This window comes from Lissotriton vulgaris, unplaced genomic scaffold (genome assembly GCF_964263255.1).
Source record: "Lissotriton vulgaris unplaced genomic scaffold, aLisVul1.2 SCAFFOLD_442, whole genome shotgun sequence".
NCBI classification, from domain to species: domain Eukaryota; kingdom Metazoa; phylum Chordata; class Amphibia; order Caudata; family Salamandridae; genus Lissotriton; species Lissotriton vulgaris.
In genome coordinates this window covers 670,626-696,444 of record NW_028255431.1, presented here as the reverse complement: position 1 = coordinate 696,444, position 25,819 = coordinate 670,626, and the positions used below count along the sequence as shown (strand labels likewise).

The window sequence follows — 25,819 nt, the reverse complement described above, 5'->3', positions numbered from 1 at the left end:
CCCGCGCCTGCACCGCTGAAGCTCTGGTTTGCAAGCCCCTCTCCCACAGCGTTGATCTTCACCAGCCACCTTCCTGCAGTGTTGGCGTGCACCATCCCCTCTCCTGCAGCGTTGGTCTGCTCCAGCCCCTACCCTACAGTGTTGGTCTGCGCCTGCCACCTTTCCCGCGTCGCTGACAGTGCGGACCACCTCTCCCACAGCCTCAGTCTTCACCACTGGCTGTGCGGTCCTGGCTGCCCGGTCCAATTACCCTTTGCGCGAAGCAATATTTGTGGCTTTTTTTTTTTTTTTTTTTTTTTTTAATCAATTTATAGGGCGCAACAGCTACCCAAGAAGGGTTACCCGGCGCCTAGACACCGCTAGAAAATAAAGACAAAAACGGAGGGAAATTTTGAGGTGGTTATTGTTCGTACAGCCAGCTGACCCGCAGCATCCCATTTCTCTCCCTTGACCTACAGCGTCTCATCTCTCTCCTGTGCTGCCCTCTGCCCTTCCCTTCCTCTACCCTTTACAACTGTAAACATCTATTTATCGCCTCCTATTTTCTCATAACCGCGTTATTATCCCGCTTGATCGCGCCCTGCTACCAGGGCAGTCGGATACGTTTCCTTGCCCATTACGGACAGGAAGTGCCCTTTCTGCCTCTGTTTCGCAGGGAATGGCCAGTTACTGGGCCTTCACTTAGAAGCTCCTTCTCTCAGTGGGTGGAATGTTCTAATAGCCTTATAGCCCTTCTGCTTGTGTCTGCGAATGTGGTCATTCTATCGCCCTCCCCTCTGCATGTCTGCCCTGGTTTGTGCTGCCTCTGCAGTAGATTAGATGTGGGCTCTTTTTTTGTGTGGATTTTATATAGCGCGAACTAGACCCGAAGATATCAGAGCCCTTTGCATAAGCACCAGTTACGTTTCAGACGGACACATTCATGTTGGTTAGGCACGGGGAGATTGAGTGATTTGCCCAGAATCACAGAATGTTGAGTGTCCCTGCCGAGACTCCAGCTCTGAGGACGTCTTCTGTAAGTGACCAATGCTTTACCTCTCTCAGCATCCCCAGCTTAGAAAACAACCACCATCCGAACCCCTGGCTAAGGTGATAGTAAATGCATAAATAATGGTCAGTAGATTGGGTGATGCCGGCGGCCTACGGTAAACGATTATACTTGCAGCCCATGGCTAGAATTCCATTTAACCAGTTGTTGAAGGTTTCTTTTAGAACCAGTTGTGACGTGGGGGGCTTTTTGGACATTTGAATAAATGTTTAGTAAGCAAAGGAGGTTGATGTCATAGACGCCAAAGCCTTCAGTCAGTTGCATTTACCATCATTGTAAGCGAGCATACTAAAACAAAACGCTGCCAAATGGATCTTCCAGAAACCATTTCTAACTTGTCAGCATTCTGCCAGGGCCAGGGCACCTTTAATTTCCGCCGAGGAGCTGCAATGGGTACTTTATTACACAGAAGGTGCCTGGTACCTGCCTGCTGACAGCGCCTGCCATCTCGAAGACCTCGCCGCCTGTCATGATTTATAACCGTGGATACATTTTTTAGTTTGCGCCAAATAAAGCAGAAAATGACAAGGGCGCGTGCTCCGCAGGTGCGGGCATTAGTATGCGAAGCGGAGCGCGGCGATTGGCTGCCTGGCCCGCGCCCTGCAGCAATTACGCTCGAGCAGCTCGGCGGGCGCGTGCGACGGAGGCCCGCGCACGTGGCTCGGGTCGCCATGTCGGTTTTCCCGCCTGTTTTGCGTTATTTGACGCCGTGCGTGTTGCTGGAGGAGCCGAGGGGTGACAGTCGGCCTTTCCTCGGAGTCTTTACACTCTCTGCCTGTGATTGATGATGGGGGCCTGACTTGCTGAGGTAGGCAGCGGCGTAGCACCCTGCCGGAGTGTGACAGTCATTTGTTGGCGCTGCGGTGCCCGCAGCCAGTAGGTACAGCCTGGGAGGTATTCATCATAGGAGGTGACAGTCTGAAGAGGGTGAGGGGCAGAGGAGCTCATACTGGAGGTGCGTGAGCGAGCGTGACGGGTAAGGAGTCACTGAGCGGGCATAGAGAGGCGGAAAATGGGGTTTGTGTTCACTGTCGCTGAAGTTATAGAGAGATGGTGGCACCGTGGGGTCACTGCTGGCGGCATGCTGGGCCTGGTGTAAGTAAGCATGCACAGAGCACATGGCACGCACAGAGAAGGGTGGGCACGCACAGAGAAGGGTGGGCACGCACAGAGAAGGGTGGGCACGTACAGAGAAGGGTGGGCACGTGTCAGTATGTATGCACAGGGACATGGGGCGGGCATGGTGTCAGTATGCGTGCACAGAGAAGTGGGGTGTGCCTGGTGTCAGTAGGCGTGCAGCGATGTGGGGTGTGCCTGGTGTTTATTTGCGTCCACAGAGATGTGGGGTATGCCTGGTGTCGTAGGCATGCACAGAGATGTGGGGTGTGCCTTGTGTCGTATGCGTGCACAGAGATGTGGGGTGTGCCTGGTGTTGTATGCGTGCACAGAGATGTGGGGAGGGACTGGTGTCTGTATGCGTGCACAGAGATCTGGGGGAGGGACTGGTGTTGTATGCGTACACAGAGATGTGGGGGACTGTTGTTGGTATGCGTGCACAGAGATGTGGGGAGGGGACTGGTGTTGGTATGCGTGCACAGAGTTGTGGGGAGGGACTGGTGTTGGTATGCATACACCGAGATGTGGGGAGGGACTGGTGTTGATATTCGTGCACAGAGAAGGATGGGCATGTGTCGGTATACATGCAGAGGCGTAGGATGAGCCTGGTGTCTGTATGTGTGCAGAGAAGGGTTGGCACGGTGTCCATATGCATGCACCGCGATGTGGGGTAGGCATAACGCCCATATGCATCCACCAAAAATGGTGGGCACAGTATGTATGTAAAGAGACTTGGGGTGCTCCAGGTGTTGGTATGTGGGCCTGGTGTTGTATGCGTGCACAGAGATGTGGGGTGTGCCTGGTGTTCATATGCGTCCACAGAGATGTGGGGTGTGCCTGGTGTCGTAGGCATGCACAGAGATGTGGGGTGTGCCTGGTGTTGTATGCGTGCACAGAGATGTGGGGTGTGCCTGGTGTTGTATGCGTGCACAGAGATGTGGGGTGTGCCTGGTGTCGTAGGCGTGCACAGAGATGTGGGGTGTGCCTGGTGTCGTAGGCATGCACAGAGATGTGGGGTGTGCCTGGTGTCGTAGGCATGCACAGAGATGTGGGGTGTGCCTGGTGTTGTATGCGTGCACAGAGATGTGGGGTGTGCCTGGTGTTGTATGCGTGCACAGAGATGTGGGGTCTGCCTGGTGTCGTATGCGTGCACAGAGATGTGGGGTGTGCCTGGTGTCGTAGGCATGCACAGAGATGTGGGGTGTGCCTGCTGTTGATATGCGTCCACAGAGATGTGGGTGTGCCTTGTGTCGCTATACGTGCACAGAGATGTGGGGAGGGACAGGGGTTGGTATGGAGGCACAGAGAAGGATGGACATGTGTCAGTATACATGCAAAGAGACGTAGGATGGGCCTTGTGTCTTCATGCATGCACAGAGAAGGGTAGGCACGGTGTCCGTATGCACACACCGAGATGTTGGGTGGGCATGATGTCCGTACTGATTCACCGAGAATGGTGGGTGTAGTGTCAGTATGTATGCATAGAGACTTGGGGTGCTCCTGGTGTTGGTATGCGTGCACGTAGACGTAGTGTAGTCCGGGTGTTGATATGCATGCACAGAGTTGTGGGCTGGTCCTGGTGTCTGCATGCGTGCACAGAGACATGGGGGGGTGGGCCTGGTGTCGCTCTATAGGCATAAAAGAACTGGCAGCTTGGTGTCTCTGCTGGCATATAGACAAAGGAGGGGGTCATGATATTACCATATGTGCATAAGGAGACATTGGAGTCAGGCGTTATGCGAGTCCAGGGGTGGTAAAGTGCCCCGGGAAGGTGTCTCTCTGCAGTCATGGACTCCGAAGCATCGTGCATGTTGTGACATCTCAGACATAAGCGGAGGGACCCGGCACTGAGAGGGCACGGATAGCCCCGGCTGTCGCTGTGTTCCTAAAGATAGATGTATGGAGGCCTAGTTCTGGTGCTGGCATGGTTAGGAGATGCTGGACTGGCATTACTGTGAGGTCATCGAAAGTCAACGAGTGGGGCATAGTGTGACTACACGGTGGGTGCACGTGGTGTTACGGTTCTCAGAGGCATAAGGCTGGGCACGGTGTCAAGCGCAGTTGGGGAGACGCAGAGACTAAATTTGCTGCTGTGTGCCCATCAACAAACGAGGCTTGATATCAATTAGTGCATTTTACTGTCAAATTTGTCTTAAGATGTTGGTTGTAATGGAGTGTCCCTGAGGTGCGGTGTGCAGGGCTGGGGTCACATAGAAGAAGTGAGTTTTTAGGTTGCATTTGGGATTCTTGAGCTTCAGGTCCAGGCTTCCTCCTTGCCGGTCACGTGATGGTTTCTGCATCCACCGTGGAGTTTCACAGCCCAGGGCAACCTAAGCCGCCTTGGTGGCTCCGCACCAGATAGTGCTGGAGCCTGGACTAGCAATCCTGGTGCTGGATGGTTGGCCATTAGAGGTAACGTGGAGGTCTTCTGACCCATTTCCATCACTGAGAAGTTCATGCTTCAGTCTCCATTGACTGGAATCCCACAGTGGCAGCGACCGGGGCTGCAAGAGGGGTGGGAGGTGTCTGCGACTTGGGAGACGTGGCTGGTGCAGACCAGAGCTGCCGGAGAGGGGCTGGCATGGGCCAGGGCAGCGGGGTAGGTTGGCAGAGGCGGCTTGGTGCAGGTTATATTCTGTGTTGAGTCCAGGTCTGTGCTTGGTGGTCGCCAAGCATAATAATGGGTTGGTAGACCACCAGACAGTGGTGGGGCCTGCAGGATAGATTCAGAGACTAAAACATTCCCCAGCGTGTCAAGGCAGTGCATGGTTCTGACTAGACTTAGTTTATTCCTGATTTTTTTCAGGTTGGAATAGGGGGATTGGAAGCACAAAGTATGCCCAGCAGCAAAAACCTAGAAATCCTACTGTTTACTAGTAATAATGGCTGAAACTGATGGCCCGAATAAACAGCAGAGAAGCAGCTGGAAGGCTTCCATAGCAGTTTGGTGGCTGTCCCAAAAACTTGCCACCAAATAAATCGCCCCGTTACAAGCCACTGGTTAGTTGCCAACTGGATTGTTCTCGTGTGAAAAAAATAATTATCAAATCACTAAAAAGACGCATACTGCTGTTCCTGTTCCTTCACTGGACGTTCCATATTTTGGAAACCTGTCTCCCATAGTCTAGCTCCAACACTTCCACCTTTAAAAGGGATTTGCTGTCCATACTTGTTTTTGGGACATGCTTTGTCCTTGGTTTCACTTGGAAGGGTTTCTGACCCCCTTTTCCCCTAATTTAATGCCCTGTAGGTGGTGTGTATTGGATTGATGGTATTTTTTGTGATTTTTATTTCGCCTTTCCCTGTTAGCAATTCTATCTATTACTCAGCATCCTGTTGACCTCCAGCAAGGTTTGGGCTATATAAAAAAAAGCCAATGTTGTGCCCCCATGACATGTTTCAGCTCACCTTGCAATCTCATTAACCCTCTACGTTTCGTGTGCAGCGGGCTGTGATTGGGTTGTGAAATGTGTGTCCTAACATGATATTGTCTCATTCGGCACGTGCTCAAGGGCATTGCGGTTGTGTGTGAACCGAAGGAATGGGTAATAATTCTCTTTTTCTGCTTCTCTCCCTCAGGTGACAAGGGTCCCAGTGGAGAGCTGTGAGCAGTACGCGACCTGTGGGGCATGTCTGGGGTCCAAAGACCCCCACTGCGGCTGGTGTGTCCTACATAACACGTGAGTACCTGGCGGTCGCGGGGCACCCCTGGGGCGCAGAAAGATGCACCGCTCGGCATCTGCTGACAGTGGTACTTACTCTTAGACTAAAAATAGGCACTGGGCTGCACCTGGAGAATGCTTCTTGGCTGCGCGCACCTTGAGTGGTGGGGGCCAATGAAAAGGGAGAGGTTGGTAGTGTAGACAAGCTGATGCTTTTAAAACGAGAAGGTTATTAAGGTCTGTTGAGCTATGCACATTTTAGCTGTCAGCAAATGTGTGAATGTTTCCCTTTTTATGTGTATTTTTATCAGAGTTAAAGTGAAATTACACGAAATGCCTGTGGGCAGTATATCACTTGAAAATTCTACACCTGTCAGTTTGAAGCAAATAAGTCACACAGGATACCAGTAGAAAACCTGTTAGCAGGAAATCTCTTTGGGCCATGGCACACATCTGTTTCAGTCACTGAAAGACATGTTCTACTTAATCCAGTCTCCTTTCGTAAGTAAGGAGTATTTTAGGTCTGTCATTGATCAAGACCTTTTGCTTTTACTAAAATTATAGGTATAAAAAGGCTACTTACCTGGGCTGCCCGCCAGCCCTCTTCACCCATTGGTCTGTTATTGTCTTTCACATTTTTCTTCCCACCCATTAGAGCAGGGGCCAGTGGGCGTGCCCTCTTCGGCTATTGGCTAACTTCACTGTGACTGGCAACACACTGCCCTTTCAGAAGGAGCACATCCACACACAAAGTAGCCCCCTTACTATCTAGCAATAGGTGCTTTTTGATTGAGATAGGTTTGTGATTAGCTGTTTTGTGTAGATTGACAAGAGCCCAGCAGCCTCTACAATAATAAAGTTTTGCAAGAACCGCAGCAAAACAAACATTACAAAACAAAGACTGGTGGCCAACGCTTTGCCAATGCTTGTTTTCATATAGCTCTCCATATCATACGTAAGCAACTTGTACGCGCTATAGATTACTGGTGTTATTAATACTTAATATAATGATTCTCAATTTAAGTGGATAAAAAGCAGACCGCTGAGCTGACCTTGCCAGGATTCAAAGTTGTGGCCAGTAAGCCACTGTGCGTTTCAGTGGTGAGCGCTAAACTAATTGAGCATCATTTTTGACTTCTTTCTAAGTTGACAGCACCTAAATCCGTCAGCGCCGCTCCATCCTCGTGTGGCGACATTGATGGGGGTATACCATCATGGTTAATTAAACTGGACCTTCTCCGAGTGGCACCTGATAAAAGTTTATCTTCATCCACCATGCATTCCATCACCGCTCCATGCCTCAGCCTAATAACAGGCAACAATCTGTCCCTCATTAGTGGAGGCCCCGCTCCTACCCACTGACTTCCAGAATGCCGACTCTGGAGAGGTAGCACCCCACTTGCACCATTGGCATCAAAACAGACTCCTCGGCTACCAATCCCAAACAAGTCAGTGGCTGAGGAACTGTGACCACCGCGTCAATTTGGTGAGAGCGATAATGTGGCGGCTTCTGTTCCTCAGCGTTATCCCCCTAATGTGGGTGGTGGTGATTACACGACTGGGCTGTGCCAATGCTTGTGCTTAGGGCTCCCATCTCAAGTTACCCCTATTGAAAATCCAGAGAGCATAAAGAATCTAGCACGCTCTTGCGGTCTTTACTAGAATTCCTCAGCACTCTAGCTCACCATCCAAGCGTACAGCTTTGCGGTCTTTACTAGAATTCCTCAGCACTAGCTCACCATCCAAGCGTGCAGCTTTGCGGTCTTTACTAGAATTCCTCAGCACTAGCTCACCATCCAAGCGTACAGCTTTGCGGTCTTTACTAGAATTCCTCAGCACTAGCTCACCATCCAAGCGTACCGCTTTGCGGTCTTTTCTAGAATTCCTCAGCACTAGCTCACCATCCAAGCGTGCAGCTTTGCGGTCTTTACTAGAATTCCTTGGCACTAGCTCACCATCCAAGCGTGCAGCTTTGCGGTCTTTACTAGAATTCCTCACCACTAGCTCACCATCCAAGCGTACAACTTTGCGGTCTTTACTAGAATTCCACAGCACTCTAGCTCACCATGCGGTCTTTACTAGAATTCCTCACCACTAGCTCACCATCCAAGCGTGCAGCTTTGCGGTATTTACTAGAATTCCACAGCACTCTAGCTCACCATCCAAGCGTGCAGCTTTGCGGTCTTTACTAGAATTCCACAGCACTCTAGCTCACCATCCAAGCGTGCAGCTTTGCGGTCTTTACTAGAATTCCACAGCACACTAACTCACCAGGGATCGGTGTGCTGGCCCGTTGTATCACTTGTTTACTTCTTGAGTCCTCGCTCCCACCACAAACCTGCATGTGGAGCAGATCCACCATCTACATGCAGAGCATGAAAAAGGTTAATATAAGGGAAGGCTTCCACCCTTCACCTTCATCTGCCTTAGCGCTGCTGTTGGGCTCTGCCTCCGGCTCGCTTACCTTTCCCACTACCCTCAACTCAGCCTATTCTACAGTGCGTAGGGTTATGTTTACCACTTAACCTGCCATGTGCGTACGGACTTCCAGGGCAAGGCAAGTATCCTTACACTGTACTTGTAAAATTGTGCGCCACTAAGAATGCCCCAAAGAATTTTGCGTCGGAGCAACTGTCCCCGTGGCCCCGCCCACGCTACGTTACTGTGCATACTTCCCCTTGCAACTCGCTGGCCTTCCAGGTAGTGACTGTCCCTTCTAGAACAGTGTGCTGCTTATCCAACAATGTTTTACCCCACAATGCACACCCCAGCAGTGTTTGCTCCTCCCCTGGAACCCGGCGCCCTTCCTATAGACGCAGATTTACACTTAGAACTGATTGATCCAACCTGTGCTTATCTGAGGCGTGTAATGTACTTGTATTTAACTCTGTTCCATAGACTTGTATTTGGCCACCAGCAAGATCAGGTGATCTGTAAGTGGCAGGAGGTGGCGGTGGGGCTGGCACTCAAAGGTAACTTTAGGAAGCAGCAGACAGTCTTGCGAAAGCAGGATTTAAGTGGGAAGCCATGCAGACCCTCTTGTGTTGGGCAAAGGCAAGAAGTGAGTGTGTTAAACTGTGCAGACATTTCTCCTCTTCCTTCAAATCCTAGATTTAGGTCGATAGAAGTATAAAAATATAAAAATGGCCTTTGAAGCCTCAAATGCACTTACTTTTAATGCTTTCGCCTCTAAATGAATTATTGAAATGATGAGCATGATCGTTCGAGAGAAATTCACTTACACTCCCCCAAGGATTACTCCACTTGCTCGGTCTACCGTAGAGTGCAAACGATCAGATGCGACTGTGTTTGCTCTTGCGCGCTGCGTGCGAGCTGCTTGTGTTTAGTTATCGATCCACACGCATTCTATTCCATGCCCAGGCAGAGCTGTTAGAACGACAAGTCGATGAGCCGAATGTCCCTGCACTTCACACCATCATTTGTCTCTCTGTACTGCTAAATCCTTGTGCCGGATCAGTCACACGTGTAAATTTATCCCTATGCCACCAGGACTCATGAGACGGGGTTGTCTGCAGGCACTGGATGGGCGGGGTCACCCGCCTTGTCCATTTTACAGACCGACTTTGTTTTTCCTCTAGTGGGCTCGACAATCTGGGAGCCATTTGCAGGCGATTCGTCTTTCGAGAGAGGTTTGACTGTTGAAAGATATGCTCCCAAGTGTGTCTCCAACTACATTGGAGGCCCCCGCCTCCGGGTACCAGGCGATGCGGTGTCTGCTGGTGGGAGCAGTTATGGTTATGATCCAGGTTCACAGCCTTTCCTACCTGGACCCATGTTGGGGAATAAAGCCTACACACCCCTCCCTTCTAAACTTAGACCCAGAACCCTGTAAATTGCAACTGTGTGTGCTCCCTTGTGGTGAATAGCAATGTGGGGTGTCCGTGTGGGGCACAGAGTGTCTCTCTGTGCAAAGTGATGGTCCCTCGCCAGGCTGTTAATTGTCTCTTGATGGACTTGTCAATTTACCTGTTGCCTTGTTATCAACCTCATCCCAAGGATGGAGTCCTGTTGTGGTTTGGTGGGGAAAACCAGATCCTGTTGTAAAGATAGGTCTCTTCTAAGCACAGTCCGACTGCTCCCTCCCCCAGCGCTTTAGTTGTTCTTTCTGGTCACTTTGAAACTTAAGCTCACTGGCTGCACCGATCTGGATCCACAAGACCATTGCTTTCGGCGGGACAAATATATATGAGATGCTTGCCCACGACTGAAGGAAAATGTCAACATTTACACCATGCAAGGTCTTGGGCATTCACCATCCCCCTTTCGATGTCTTCAGAATGAGATAGAAATGATATTTTCTCAACTGAGAAATGTGTACATCTGAGTAGTCGGCAGGCTCTCCACATAGGCATGAGATGACATTTTCCAGCGATCAGAGCCTGTGGTGGGGATGGTCCTCCGTAAGCCTAGGGATAAGCCATGGAGCCAAGAGATGGATTGCATGGCCGCTTACCAGAAGAAGGGAATCTGACCTCACCAGCATAGAGAAAAACCTACTCCAGCTGAAGACCTGCATGGAGAGCATCTCTGCAGACCGAAACGCGTAGGTGTAATGAGTTCTTACTGTGAAACTGGTGAGTGCTAAAAGCAACATCAGGTAATCCCCTAGGCCATGGAACTTCAGCTTGCTTGTTTTCTTCTTCCTATCCTTGACCTGAACCCTAAGTGTGCACGTGTCCGTCCCTTTCTATCAACAATGGTAAAAAGAGACCTTAATCATTAGATTGTGTCTCTTTAAATGTGGCAGGTTGTTTTAATTCTGGAAATGTTTGAGCCTTCCTTCCAGCTCTTATGGTGCTAGAAGCATCTCAACTTAAAGACATGGTTCGTTCTAGCAGTGGCGCAAGGGAAAATGATGGGCCGCCCTGCAGAACATGAGCCGCCGACTCTCACGTCTCACAGATATTTATTCATCTTGGGCTCAATGGGGAACCTCTGAAGAGGTACTTCTCTCCTTCCCTCCCACCCCCCTCTGTACTGCAGAGACTACCTTTACACCCCTGGACTCTACCGCTAACGATCACCTCCCAGTTGGGACTGGTGACGTGTTTGGGTCCAGTCAGTGGCCCCAGATCCACAATCACTCTTGCAGCTGAAAAAGCTACACTACGACTGCACCTTTTCAAAATCCAGTCCCACAAAAATGTGAGGCCTTCCCGTTGGGCGCTGTCCAATTCTTCCATCTGCTTCCATCGAGAGGAACTTGGAGAGTCCTCGTCTTGGAGAGGCCAATGCCGGGTCTACTTTGAACTGTATTCCAGAGAGCCCCTCTGAAGCGGATCGCAATCCCCTTGTAGCCCTTAATTTATCACTTTTTGGATGGTTAGGAGAAGCGCTTTCGGTCTACACAATGTTTTACTTGGACAGTAATAAGACTTGTTCTTTGGATTTTTAGTATTTAGTGAACATGGAACGTAAGTTGCAACCATTTTCTTTAAGGTGGGGCTTCCCAAAAACAACCTTCCTTCCATGTGGGCCAATCAGTTGGAAGTTGTGCTAACTGCCTTCCAGTTGGAGATGGGCTGCTGCCTCCGTACCATTGTAAAGTACGTGTGGAGTATAGACCAGGTGCACTGCCTTGCCACTACTCCTTGTTGGCAGGGTATGCCCAGACATGGGCCCCTTGCTCACTTTGCCACTGGATTCAAGCTAGCCTGGCTGATGATGGCTGATTAGCCACAAACCGGTCCCAGGATGATGCTTGTTTCCGGTCCAGGGAGGACCTGGCTTGGCAGTTCGGGCTGGACTGTTCCCATGAGGCACAGGGTCAGACAGATTTGCATATGGCCATGTCTGAACTGGGGTGGCGGAGTGAGCTAAAGAATGATGGATTAAACCCAGATCAGTTGACTGGGGGTGAGTGCTTGCAATGTTCAACACTCGGTCCATCATATCCTTTGGTTTTGCTTTGTACTTTTAAAAGGTCCTCGCATTGGCTCCATGGATAGCACTGCTGACAGCCTTCGTGTCATAACTACACACCAGTGTCTCAAGCACAATAAGGTGTTTCCCTCTGTCTGTTGGCCGATGTTCCCTTTCCAGAGGCACAGCAATAGTGCCATGTACCTCTAACATAATCGAAGAAAATGCCCCCCTGGTTGTGTTAGAAAGGGGTGTAGTGGCCCCAAGCAGTGGTGCCACTCGACCTCCTGCTCTAATAATGCTACAACCCTGCCTCCTTCCCAGCCCCACCCAGGGTACCAGATGGCTGCATAGGAGAGGGGGCTCCACAGTCCAGTCTAGTGTTCCCTTTACAGACCACTGTAATCTCAAACTCCAGTTGTGGTGGACCAGGACTACAGCTCCCAGAATGCGTTGGGTTGTGAAAGAAAAAACATGTCAGCCGTCTAGCCTCGTTAGGGCTCTAGACAGCACTCCACAGAATTCCACTTAAGTTTCGCTTTGTAGCACACCGCTGCTGGTGAACTGCGACCAATACCCTGAGCTATCGCGAGCAACCTTTGATCCTGTGTCTTCACCTACCATTCGGGCTTCATTCTGGTTCAATTGGGGGCTTGGTGACCAGGTGAAGCGGGCCCAGCAAAGCTCCCAGTGCCTCTGACTTTCTTCACATCTTAAGAATGGCCCTTTCCAAGTATGCCTCCCTCAACTGTGCTACTCTTTTAGTAAGCATACTGCTATCAAGTGCTAGGTTACCCATAGATAAAGTACACTCCACCCATCCCCTAGCTGCCGAATGATGGTATATGTTTACAGGACTGAGCCAAACACATACTCTGCTTTGCCTAAACACTATGTATTTCAGCAGGAACATGCATAGAGTCTCAGTGGCAGATGTTGGATTACAAAAGTAGTAGGACAGAACGTAAACATTCGAACTGGAATGTGTCTGCACTGAAAGAGGTTTAGTGTGGAGGGATTGAATTCTGAAGCATACATTTCAAGAAAAGAAACTAGAAGCAACTTGAAAGATGCCACAGGCATGATTCCTGCTTTGAAAATGACTCGCAACCCCTAAGTCACAATCGCACACACCAAATGCATACAATGGGTTACCCATATGTAGCACACTCCAGCCCCTGCAGGACCATTTCCCAAATGAACCTTGCACCGAGGAAACCCAGCAGTCCCTTCTCTGAAGAAGGTGGTACCCCGGATATTGTTTCTAAAAATCTGTGCTTAGCATAGTGTGCCGCCCAACTTGTATTTTTCTGTCTGTCATTGCATCCAGATATGAGGTAACCTCATACCTACAAGAAGTCAGGACTATTGGCTTTGTCAATGGTTGTTAGCTGCATAAGATAAATAAGCAGCAACTATGGCTTGTATATGATATTGAAAAAGCTTCCACTTAAAGCCCCGGTGACACCACTGCAATGTTGCTGCTGCTTAGTTTGAAAAAGAGAAGGGGACTCCAGAGAGAAAATGGCTCTCTTTAAAGGATTTCCCTTCCCCTACAACGCTCACCTGGCTGGCATGACGTCATGCCGTAACTTCTCCACTAGTGAGAAGTGAGCAGTGTGAGCACACGCACATCAATGTGCCTGGGGTCACTACAGTCCGGAAAAAAAGACCAGTTTCGAGGCCTCCTTAAAAAAACTGCCGGTGCTCAGACCCGGTGACACACGGTCCACTTAAAGCCCTGCGCCCACGTGACACAATATGCATCTTGTTCACTTCCTAGTCACTTTTCTCTTCTCACCTCCTCTACTCTTTTCATCTGATCTATCTTTGAATGTTCCATTTTGCTTCTCTCAATCACAGCTTCTCGTTAATCCTTGTCCGCCCAGTGAATTGTTGAGGCTGTTACAGGAGTAGTGTAACCCTATAGGCCAGTGGTTCCCAAACCGTGCACCGTGGCTCCCTGGGGAGCCATCAAACCTAGCCAGGGGAGCCGCGCACCAAGCATTTTAATGCATTTAATGTTGAAGTGTCTGTTGGCTTCAGTTAAACTAATTAGACTTAAATGCATGATGTCGATGATTTGTAAGTGACTAAAGTTGTAAACGTAGTGCTTAATTGATGGCATGTTGAGGGAGATGACCACCATATTTCACTAGCTCCCCACTTTCCAACACTCCCAAAGTAAGCAGAAGATGCCGGATTTCTTTTGTTAGACTCGTTAATAGTTTTTTTTTCCCAAATGCATTTTACACCAATGCAAGTTATCAGGAGAGTACAGTTGTCGTGTTTATTAAACACTAAGTATTATTAAGTGTTGACATTTGTACTTGAACCATAGGTACTTCCAGTACACATTTCTTTCAGTACACACACCTTTCTAGACAGGCCTTCTCTCTCCTTGAGCACTGGGAAGTAAAACCCCATATACGAACGACATCATGGCAACATTCGGAAGCAAGAAAGAGGGACGTTAAAAAAAAAAATATGTCAGAGGAATTTATTTTACTTGCATTGATTTGGAGGCAATTTTAGGGCGGAGACAGCGAAAATAAAGCTGTATGTGGTTTCAAAAGTCGTGAGTCACCCTGCTGAGACAGGTGTGTTGGCACTTAAGACATGTGTAGAAATGGAAGTGCATGAAAATATTCTTCAAGTGCAGAAAGACTTTGCCAGTGGAGCCTACATGCATAAGAGTGCTATCTAGCACTGTAAGTGGGATAAAAAAGTTTGAGAGGGTACTCTAAGAAAGGCATGGGCAAAGTAGTGTAACTACGAATATTTTATTAGAGGCGCCGACTTAGTAATACGAAACACCCTGCATATATGATTGTAAAACCTTCATGAGCTTCATCCCAATTATTTTCAGGGAGAAAAATGCAAGTACTCCTGAGGCCGTGCTTACATACCCAACCCTCCCAAAAAAGTAACAGTGGGGAGCCACAGGCAATGGCCAATGAGTCAAGGGAGCCACAGGTTTAAAAGCTTTGGAAAGCACTGCTGTAGGCCATAGGTTCTACTCCTGATAATGGGATTGTCACTCATGAATGCCAGCCTGTGTGGGGTCTTTAGTTGTAGGAGGTCAGACTGAGAAGATGACCATGTCCTGTGTCTCTTTGCATTCTGGGAAGTGCAGTCTTCTTTTGTAATGGAACTACAGGAAGCCGGATTCATCGAAAAAAAGCAGAACCGGATGAGCTACTAACAAACACGTAGACATGGAAAGAAGGGGCGAAAGACGGGAGAAAGAAAAAAATAGATGAGGTAGAGAGGAAAAGCAAAGTGGTAAAAAAAAATAAAAGAAAAGTTAGGTGAGATAGCTGAGAGAAGTGATGCAAGGGAAGGATTGTTTTGGAGAAAGGAAGAGAAAGCAAGATGAAGAAAGATAAATGGAGATGAAAGTAGGTAAGAGAAACGGAAACCAGGAGTAAAATTAAGACTGTGAGAGCGAAAATAGAATATGGAAAGAACGAAAGAGAGAACGGGAAGCTTTGTGGGACTCTTACGGGCTCTGCCTCTGCAGCTGCTGTAACAGAATCATCATTAACAATGTGGTCTTCAACAGGAAGAAAGTATCTTTCCCATTATAAGATGTTAAACTCTACCCTGACCACACTACCCCCCATTGGTATCACCTGCTCTCTCTGTCCCTTTGTTGCGAGTGACTATGGGAAAAAAGTGCCCCTTGCACCCCTGCTGTCCAGGGTGGAAACCTCTTTGTCTTATCAGACAGCGTGGACATCGGAGAGCTATGACAAGCGGTCATGTGAGTTCCCTAAAATGCAGACAAAATATTAGAATTGCTATCATTGTGTACCCTAGTGTTAGTCTTCTGTTGTGACATTGGCGCCTTCCGGTTGTGACACGATCCTCGACTCTGCAAACAACGCTATGGCCAGGTACGGCCTAGACCCTCTCTTCCTTGAACTTACACCCCCTAGGTGACGCCCCCCCTTCCCGGTGCCAAAGTTGTCTGCCCCCATTTATCCCTAAGGCAACAACTAAATTTTCACAAAGGGGTTTTTGGATTAGGGATCATTAATCCCGGGCCCGTTTTTATTACAATTTAATATCCAAAAAACATTATATATACATTATGTTCACAATACGCAGAAAGTTCAGTTCGTTACATTGATAGGTACATATGTCTTGTTTGCTATCCTTAACATATTTCTAATACATAGACATTCCTATCCTAATCTAAACATTCAGTAATCAATAACATTATCTTTCAGCGTATCCCTATTTGAGCCTACGGCAAGGCCAATGACTGACCCCAGATCCTGATCAAACTATGCCTGCACCCCAACCGGAGTGCCCATTCGCAAGGGGGCCTGTTCACCGGAGGTTACTTCCCCCCTGAGACCCCCTACGCCCCGCAGATTATCTCCATAAGGGGCCCTTGCAGTTATGTGCAGTCTTACTTGCGCCCTTATGCATGTGCGGTGTGGCCAACCAGCCTACTGCAAAGCGTAGAACCCCCCCCCCTGCACCCTTCCAGCCAACGGGCTGGAACTGCCCCGGGAGTTCCTTGAGAGACCACTCTTCCCTCCCCCTTGGGTATCCCCTTTAAAGAATGGCGCCACCCGCTAAGGACCTTAAATTTAAGCTCACCAATCATGACCTTACTGCCACAGGCCTGCATAGTTGCCCGACTATCAGGCCTCCCCCTTCTAACCAGCTCGCCGGCGTTTTGCCTACACGTGCCCCGTAAGTGATTCCTATCACTTCCGGGTCACGCGTAGACAAACCAATCCGTAAGGGAGGCGCGGCCCAGCCGCCCGCCTCCCTGTGACGTCATCGGGGGTCGGCTCGACCGCCATACATGCGGCGTGTCCAATGTCTTCCAGCCCCTGCCTCACTCGTTTCAAGGTAGAAGTTGAACAGTCATGGTTGACACCTTTCACTTACCCCATTACCGATAAACAAAGGATTGTGGGACTGTTTACTTGTCCCAGCTGTAATGTCCAGCTGGTAGCTGGAGCAGGAAATGGGCTTTAGGTTAGCAGGGCAGCGTCCTGGCCAGTGCTTTAAATGGGCCGGTACTGTCCGGTATGGAGTACCGGCACTTTTTTATTTTGAGAGGGAGAGTACCGGCACTTCTCAAGAGTGATGTAATACTTTTCATGGAAGAGTACCGGCACTTCTCAGAAACTGGCAGGTACTCTGGTCCAGAGTACCTGCACTTCTATTTTTTCATTTCAAGCACTGGTCCTGGCGCTACTATGGACAAGCCTCCACAATTTACTCTTAAGTATTTATAATTCTGGGCATCTCATTCTGGGACTTTGAAGGGCAATTTGCATTTTTTCCCCCTTATTCTTTCTTCAGGAGGCCCTGCCCGGCCCTGCGCTTTCTCTCGAGATGTTTTCATGCTTTTCTGTGACCGCTGGAGCATGTCCTCTGCTTGAGAGGAGAGTCCAGTTTACATGTCTCGCGTCCCTGAATGTTCCTCTGTAAACCAGCGGTTAGTACACTTGGCACGTACCCTAGGTAGGCCCTGCAAGTAAATCTGTTCTGTTTGATGATGTGTGCAGCCTCACGTGTTGCGTGTACATCAAGTGGGCGCCACGTGTGGTAATGCACGTAATCTGGGATTTGCATAGATGTACAGACGTTTATGCAGCACGTACACCCTGCATTTATTAGAAGACCCTGCACCTCCCCTAAGCTGAACCCTAAAACTGAGTCAACTGCGTTCATCAGTGTGCGCCTGTGCCCATGCACCAAGGGGACCCTGAATACGCATCCCTGAACTCCGCATGTGCACAACCAGCTGGACACTTGGATAGACTGCTCGTTAATGCGAGGCCCTGCACCTGGTACATACCCCGAACTAGTCAGAGATTGGCCACTTTGCGTACATGTTTTCTTTGTACCCTGAATGCGTGTCCCCGCACTCACCCCGTGCATCTCAGCAGACCCTCTGCTTACGTGTGCACTGCTCTGCTGTGATGAGCAAACCTGCCCACTTTGCATCTTCTATTTTTATGGATTTGACTCCTCGTGAATGTCCCAGCTCGGCCCTCTGATTAAATTTACTGCACTCATTAATGTCCAACCCTGAATACGTTGCAGAACGGAGCGTGGAAGGCCATGGAAGTCACTCTGCTGTACTTTTGTGACCCCTCCTGCATCGAAGCTGTCAACGAGCAGTTAGTTTGCAGAACACACACAACAGGAAAAGAAAATAGTTTTTGTTCGTGAGCTGGCACCCGCCTGCAACTGGGGTTGGTAAGAAAATGTTCTGGCTAGGACGAGAATCCGTTGCAGGTTTTTGCTAATTTTTGTTGCGTGGTCCTGATGAAAAGAAATTGTACAGCGAGGGTCAAGGGTTTCTCTGGAAGGTTCCTTTTGGTGTGAATTTGGCGTTTCGTGCATTAGAGCATCATTAAATATTTGAAATGCATGGATAGATGTCCTAAAGTCAAACGTCCCCAATGTAAGCTGTTGTTTGGCAGGGCAGAATCCAACCATTTCTTTCATGCATTATATTTTTCTTTTTTTTTTGGTTACTTAGTGGGTACAAGTGTACAATGTTCAAAGTTGGGTTTATTTGATTGCCGCTGGTTTTGATAAGACTTCCTCTCTTCTTTTAGATGTTCCCGGAAGGACCGGTGTGAACGTGCCGACGAGCCCCAGCGGTTTGCGTCAGACGTGCGTCAGTGTGTACAGCTGACCGTCCAGCCCAAGAACATCTCGGTCACCATGTCTGAGGTCCCGGTAGGTGGAGGCAAAGTAGTAAGAATCTTCAAAACCTGGTCTTTTCTACATCCCTGATGGCTTGGGTAATGTGTAGTTATCTTGCTTTTGAATTGTGCGGACTGACTTGTCCAGGACCTCCACAGGGCCATCCACTCTTCATCTTGGCCTTGAACAACAAAGTTGTCAAACTCGACTGGAGTTTTCAACAATGGTTTTTAGTAAATGTTTGTACAGAATTCGGGGCTACCTCACAACCCGACACCCAACATTAGGGGTTTTCATAGCTCGTTGATAGTATTTGCTGTGCTAAGGTCGGTCCATATGGTTATTTGACCATCAACATGTAGACTTATTCTTAAGTCATCATCTGAAATCTTAAAGTGTTGTGTCTCTTGGCCGTCCTGAGATGTGATGATTGCATTGCACTAGTTGGTCATTTAACGTTCATCAAAGGTGGCCAAGGACTGGTCAACGCACTCGCTTAAGAGGTACCATGAAACCTACTGGAGGTTGTTGGCCTATCAGACATCCTTCATTGTCTAAGGAAGATGCTCTTGGGTTCTAAGTGGGAGGGTGGATTGTCGGAGGAGATTAGGTTGGATCTCGTGGTGGTTCTATCTTTGAGACATTTGATTTTTGTCCTAGTTTCCAATCTTTCTATCTTGTTCTTTGCAGCTGGTTCTCCAGGCCTGGAACGTCCCCGATCTGTCCCTGGGGGTGAACTGCTCCTTTGAAGATTTTACGGAGTCGGAAGGTCGGATCAGTGACGGCAGCATCTACTGCAGCTCGCCGTCCGCAAAGGACATCATTCCGATCACGCGGGGCCAAGGTGAGTACCGCGGTCCTGGCTCATCCGGCACCTTTGCTCCTAGGGCTGAGGACTGTACCTATTTTCTAACGCGCTAGGCCCTCTTATACCATGGTAATGGAGAGGTGAGTACGAGGCTGACTTGACCAAGATCCCAACAGGACCCCCAACAACCTTTCATGGGAGGGCATGTGGAATTGCGATTGCTGTGACCGAACGGATAAATTCCCATCCATTTGAATTAATTTTACTTCCTGCCCATTGGAAGACAAAAAAAAATATTCGGACCATCCAATGGCGAGTAGTTCTGTGGTAGCCCCGGTCTATGGTAAAATAGGCTGCAAAAATTGATTTTGCCTAAGAATAGACACCAACAGCAGATAAAATCTCGACCTTAATTTTTTTTGGGAAGTTTTATATAGCGCGAACTAGACCTGAAGGTATCAGAGCGCTTTACAGGAGCACTAGTTATGTTACAGAAGGACACATTCCTTTTTGTTTGGCACGGGGAGATTAAGTGATTTGCCCAGAATCACAGAATGTTGAGCATCCCTGCCGAGACTTGAACCTGGTCCCCCAGCTCCGAGGTCGACCGCCCTAGCCGTTAGGCCACATTGTCTCCCATAATTATCTCCATATAAAAATTGAAACCTGCTATTAAATATTCAATGCAAGAGACCCAGGTCCTCCTTTTTTATGATGGATCATTTTCTATTCTGTCGCATGCCCTAGCATAGTTGGGGTCAATGTTGGGTGCAGCTTCATTCTTTCTTATTTGCAGAAAATTGAGGTTCCGGTGGGCTGTTTAGCAGTTTGTTGCTGCAAGAGATGCTTCAGAGTCTGTTCTCACGTGCTAGCAGTACTCCTCTCTAGTAGAGAGTAGGCAGAGGTACAAGGTATTGATGTGGCTTGTCCTGGGTGGGCTGCTGTAGGCTGGGGTGAGAAGAGGTAGCAGTTCTGCCCCCATAAGCGCCATCTTATTTCTTTGCCACTCCTGCCCTTAGGCTTCGGAGCTGCCACCTCTGCTCTCCATTCAGGCTGATGAGATCTATTAATACTCCCCTCTCCTCCTCCTAGAGCAGGGGGCGTTCCAAATAAACAAGTTGTTTTCTCTCATTAGTCTTCACAGCGCATAATTTGCCGGCTCTACGCTGCCACTTGCATGTCTCTTCTCTGGCTGTCATGATTTTGAGCACAGTCTGGCTCTGTTCAGGCGTTGCGCTTTTGCTTTTGACCCTAGCCCAAAATAATGTTACTATGGAAATTCTTGATCTAGATGGGGGTGTAGGGGGTTGTCATTTGAATCTTCGACGACGAGTTTTGCTCGTCTTCTCAAATTCAAAATATAGGCTTTGTGAGAGAAAATCCACAAGGCAAAACTGTTGCACTCCCCAGTTGCAGCTTCCTGCAGAGTTGAACTGAGGTTAAATAGATGGTGCTTCTGAACTTCAGATCTTAATTAGATATGCATCTCCGCACGACAACCAGACTTCTGCAAGCCATGTAAATGCCATTTTGGAGTTGATTCAAGGTGAGACACCAGCCGTCCAAGGTGTCCGACAGCAGAGTCAACCTCAGCACATCTGCATTTCTCAATATCCCAATGCAGCCATCTCCTATCCAGATCTGGGGGGGTTCTCTGTTAAAAATGTATATTGTGTCCAAAGGATTAGTATGACCTGTTAAATTGCAGGGCTTAACTAGTGTTTTTGCTTTTCGTAGGAGACAAGAGGGTGGTGAAACTCTACCTGAAATCGAAGGAGACGGGGAAGAAATTTGCCAGTGTGGACTTTGTCTTTTACAACTGCAGCGTTCATCAGTCGTAAGTTGGTTTCCTTCTAACTCTAAACATAGACATGTTGACATGCCGCATTACTCTCAGGCAGCCGTGCGAAGAACAATTGACATGTCTGTCTAGGATTTCAGAGCTGCAGTCACATCAAACAGGAAGTTTGTATCTGATGTCTCCCACATAGTACTTTAGGAGATTTTCGTCTTAGTTTCACACTTTCCCAATGTTTTAATATAAAATAGTCTGTAGGGATTGTGCAGTTACTCAGGATTTTGGCTGAGATTTCTGTAAATTGCGGGCTGCGAGTTTGACCTGAGGAAGGATCTGCTTCTCATGTCACGCATCCCAGATGATGAAATGAGTGTCAAGTCGGTTGTTGTGTTCTATACCTCCGTTATACAATTGTTATTTACTATGTTATGGTATCGAAACTTAATATAGCGCCGCGAAACACCGCCGCAGGGGTTTTTCGGTGCTGAAGCACAGACCAGAAAAGAAAGGAAGAAATATGGTTTAAAGAGCCAGGTTTTAAGTAGCTTTTTGAAGCAGACAAAATCAGAGTAGAAGTGAACGTAAGGCGGAAGCCTGTCCCAATGAAAAGGGCCCAGGTAAGAGAAGGATCAACTGCCATGTCTGACTGTGCAAATACGGCATGGGAAGAGCAAAAATGGATCCATAGATCTCAAATTTCTGTTGGATCGATAAATTGAGAATTTGTGAATTTGCATTGCAATCCAGAGAAAGTGTTTTTTCTTGTGTAAGTTCAGGTACTGTGAACTAGACATATGCCGATTTCTTAGGGGTAAGACCGCCCCATCACTGCCCCGATTGTATGATCACCCGTATTGCCGGCGTGTACTTGTGCCCCAAGGAGGTATGCGGTCACAGCGTCACCACCGTACATGCCCAGTACTTAGCGAGGGATTCTAGCTTGCCTGCAGTCACTACAAGATGGCTGAAATATTAACCTATGACACTTTGGTCCCGGTTACCTCTGCCCCACCTTGGACCTGCTGCTCTCCAAAGATGGCTGCCTTGTGCACACGCTGGCCACGCGGAGGTTGGCTTGGTGATACGCTTCCAAGCCCCCATCCCTGTTGGCACTCGGGCGAGGGACATCAGCCGCCTTCCTGATTTCTCATTACCCTCCTTCAAAACCCAGCGGAGAGGGAAGGAAGCGCGCACTTTCAAATTAATATCCGCCTCTGAAATACCATTGCATACATTTGCATAGAGAGCAGCTCAATTAACTTGTTTGTGGGTAAATCTAAAAGGCTTTTCATATTGAAGGGGAAAAGAACTCTGGAATGACTTCAAGGTTCTTTGATAGCTGTGTAATTAAATATTTCCTCAATGCTGTGTTTTTTACATTAAAAAAAAGGAAAAATCTATATGGAAGAGGCGTTGGATCCCTCGGGCTCTGCTTGTTCCAGGCAGGAAAGCCCCGGGTGCTCCTGTTCCTTGGGGGGGCTGGTACCTGGATGGCACCGCGCGCCTCTCTGCATAGAAATATATATTCTATCAATATTCATGTCCCCTTCCAGGGTTTCTTTTTCGGGGATGCGCAAGTATCCTGCCGGATAGCCTGCTCTCTGTGGCTTTCTTCGAGAGCGCTATAGATTGCAGCCGGTTGGTTGGCTGTGGTGGACTCTCCGTGTAGGCGAACTAGGCAGGGCCCAACTAAAGAGGGGTGCTAAGTTAGGGGGAAAATCACATTTAAAAAAACTGGGGGGTGCATGGATGACAATTGCATGGTTTATGTGGCCATAAGTTGCTGATAACTTACCTACGGTAAGGTTTTCTGACCGCGCTTGATGCGCAGTCATAATGTAGAACCTCTCCCCGTGCAGGTGGCTTTGAGGGGGGACGTGCTCGGATGGGGCAGTGGTTGGTATAGTGCCTAAAACGGTGGTGAGATGTATTTTAACTTGCGGTTAGACCACCAGGTTTTGTCGCTTAGTAATAATAAGAGTTCGGATCTTTAATGGAAACCTTATCAAAGTATCCACTTTTTCCCTTTAAATGTTAAAAAAAAAATCCTTGGGCAGCCAAGCACGTCATTAACTAATCAGAAGGATGAAAGTCTGAGTCACCACTGGCACACGTGCAGAGCTTGGGGCGAGTGTCAGTTGCATGTCGCGTGCGCCTGCTCTGATTGGTCCCGCCCCAGCCTGTCAGAGGCATAATTGTGTCTGGACGTCTCCTGACGCCCCTGTAGCCGGGTACGCCTCAGACTGTGGGGTGAGGCTCGGCTTCCCCTCCCAGATCAGTCTGGCTCGAGAGCATGAGCTTTCCATGAAATGGGGGAGCTTCTCCCTGGGTGGCGTGGGAATCCCAGGGAGTAGGTTTATAACCCCAGGCATCTGGGACCCCTGCCAAGAGCAAGCGATCTGCGATGTCTCGTCGCCAAGATCACATTAAAGGCGCCTCGATTTACTGTGAAACCTCGAGCAGAGGGCCGAAACCGGCTCCGATTCGTTCCTGCGTGCCTCTGGGGGTATATGTGTGTGCATTTCTGTATGTGCATGTGCACACGTGTCCCTACGTACATTGGTTTCCTTTTCTGCAAGGTTTTACTGCATCCGTTCACGTGCAAACAATTCAATGGCGTCACAGACTTCATTGTTTTTGCAAGTACATATTAATAGCTGTGCAGGTATTTGTAGAGGTGCATATATGTGTGTGTAGATCTATACATAAATATGTGTGTGTGTGTGTGTGTACACATACATCTGTATATAGCAGTGTAGGTGATTTTCTGAAATGCAGTAGAACCATTTATTTGAGGTCACCACAGCACCGGGCATTGCGCACCCAGACTGGGCAACATGCTTCACCGACCACAAAAATCCATTGATGCAAAAACAAAGGCGGAGGCTCAGCCTTGACATGAAAAGGGCAATGCGCACAACCCCGTTTTAGACGCACACTCCTTAGGGTTTAGTCGTCGCACAATGTAGAAGGCATCTATAGGTCAGTCCCTTATACCATAAAAACTTAGCCATAACTGGAATTAAATAACACTCCGATGTTCACCAACTGCATTCGAAAAGACAAAACAAGAGGCGCCGTTCTTGGGGACATGGGACCTCCAAGCTCTGCCATACGTGTTACCCGTCCATGCGTAGTGCGTGACAAGCTCTTGGGTTAGTATATTCAGACAAGAATCCCATTATGGCTCGTTGCCCGAGAGGTAGAGAGTTGAGACATGTGACAGATGTCGAGATCACTTATTCTGTGAATTCCAGCTGTGTCATCTTATCTGTAAATCTTGGCTTGGCTCTTGGCGGACATTACGTGGTTGACTAGAGACGGGACGACCCATTATTTGTTCCCTTATACATTCAAACGGCTCCAACAGAACGATGACATCATTGTGCTGCATAATGCCTCTTGGACCTTACAAGCCGGCTGCTTGTACTGGGGTCAATGACTCGCGCCTTTTGAGTCCATTTGGGTCAATGGTCAAGTGCTTCGCGACAGTCCATTTACATATGAAGACAACTCCATCATAGTTCAGTTCAGCATCTCATTTGTGATGACTACCGTGGCACGGAACGCTGTGCGCGTGCTGTAGGCGGAGCTTTGGCATCCACAGAGTGGCTTCTGTGAAGTCCATCTTTTTTTCCCTTTCTTCCATAACTGAATAATTTCCACTACAACCCCTGGCGTTGTATTCCCCCTTAAAGGCTGTTTGTTGACTATTTTGTGCGCGGCATGGCCTGCACGTGACCCCTTAAAGAACGTGGGAGTGTGCTGAAGCGAAGAACAGGATTGGACCACTGTTGGCCAACCCAAGAGGCACAGGGGTGGGCACTGAGAGATTTGCCCAAGAAAATCCAGGCAGTTTGGGATTTTAGTGTATTTAGATTGTTACTAATGGTTTATTCTCCGTTATCCTGCATGCAGTGTAAATCAAATACTTTGTAACATTGTAGCATTTGTAGCAGAATGTAACATTCTGTACAGTCACACCCTCTAATTGACGCGGTGCACGAGGTAGGTTGCCATTAAATTAGGGTGTTGAGCAGTATCATGCCAGCAGTAACTGGACTGGGAGACCACAATCTTGCAGGCTGTTGATATCTGGATAATGGTGTTGAGACCAGGTGTGGTACACACCTGACATGGATTTTCAGGGGGAAACATGGTACTGGGTGTCATGGATACAACGAAGGAGGTTTGATGGATGGCCATCCTGACATGACTCGAAAGCCCCCATCTTCTTTGAGTAGGGGTACACACATTGTATTCAGCCGCCAGGGTTTAGAAGGGCTCCTCGCCCAAACTGTTGACAACTACATCTGTATAACACCCTGAAGAATTTACGCCCCAAATCATATTTATTCAGTGGGGCTGGAGTGTTGGAACCCTGGGTTCCGTAGACCATAATCTCTAGCAGGCCTGACAACCTTGGAAACATTGACGCAGGAAGCTCCTAGAAGCGGTCGAGTGGTAGGAGAGGCTTGAGGGGTGCAATGAAACAGCCTGTAGATTCATGTCAACCAGTGCTGGCCATTTCTTGGACCCGGTTAGCGCTTTCACAGGTTACCTTCGGTCACACCTGCACTTGCCATCATCACAAAGGCGCCTGGACTGCCTCCACTTTTAGGGAGGTTGCAAAACCTGTAATGGTTCTGACACTTTGGAACTACCACACCAGCTTGCAACCTACCCTAGAATATTGTTTCCAAGTAAGTGTCTTAACTGTGTGATCTTGTGAAGTTTGAAATACCGTGCAACACCTGGCGGCACCATGCAGGTCTGTGGAAAGTGCATGTGGCTCCATCTTTCCAGTGTTACCG

General features: G+C 48.5%; 1 protein-coding gene across 2 annotated transcripts in view; it reads left to right on the top strand.

The window, feature by feature from the left end:
- The window catches only part of LOC147659125 (plexin-A1-like), a 589,684-nt gene that overhangs the window by 324,347 nt on the left and 239,518 nt on the right, over positions 1-25,819 (top strand). For both annotated transcript variants that reach the window (XM_086951953.1, XM_086951952.1), the window contains exons 5-8: positions 5,744-5,844; positions 18,309-18,432; positions 19,090-19,243; positions 20,945-21,044. In XM_086951953.1, coding sequence (XP_086808079.1) covers positions 5,744-5,844; positions 18,309-18,432; positions 19,090-19,243; positions 20,945-21,044 — 479 coding nt within the window. The remainder of the gene's footprint in view (positions 1-5,743; positions 5,845-18,308; positions 18,433-19,089; positions 19,244-20,944; positions 21,045-25,819) is intronic.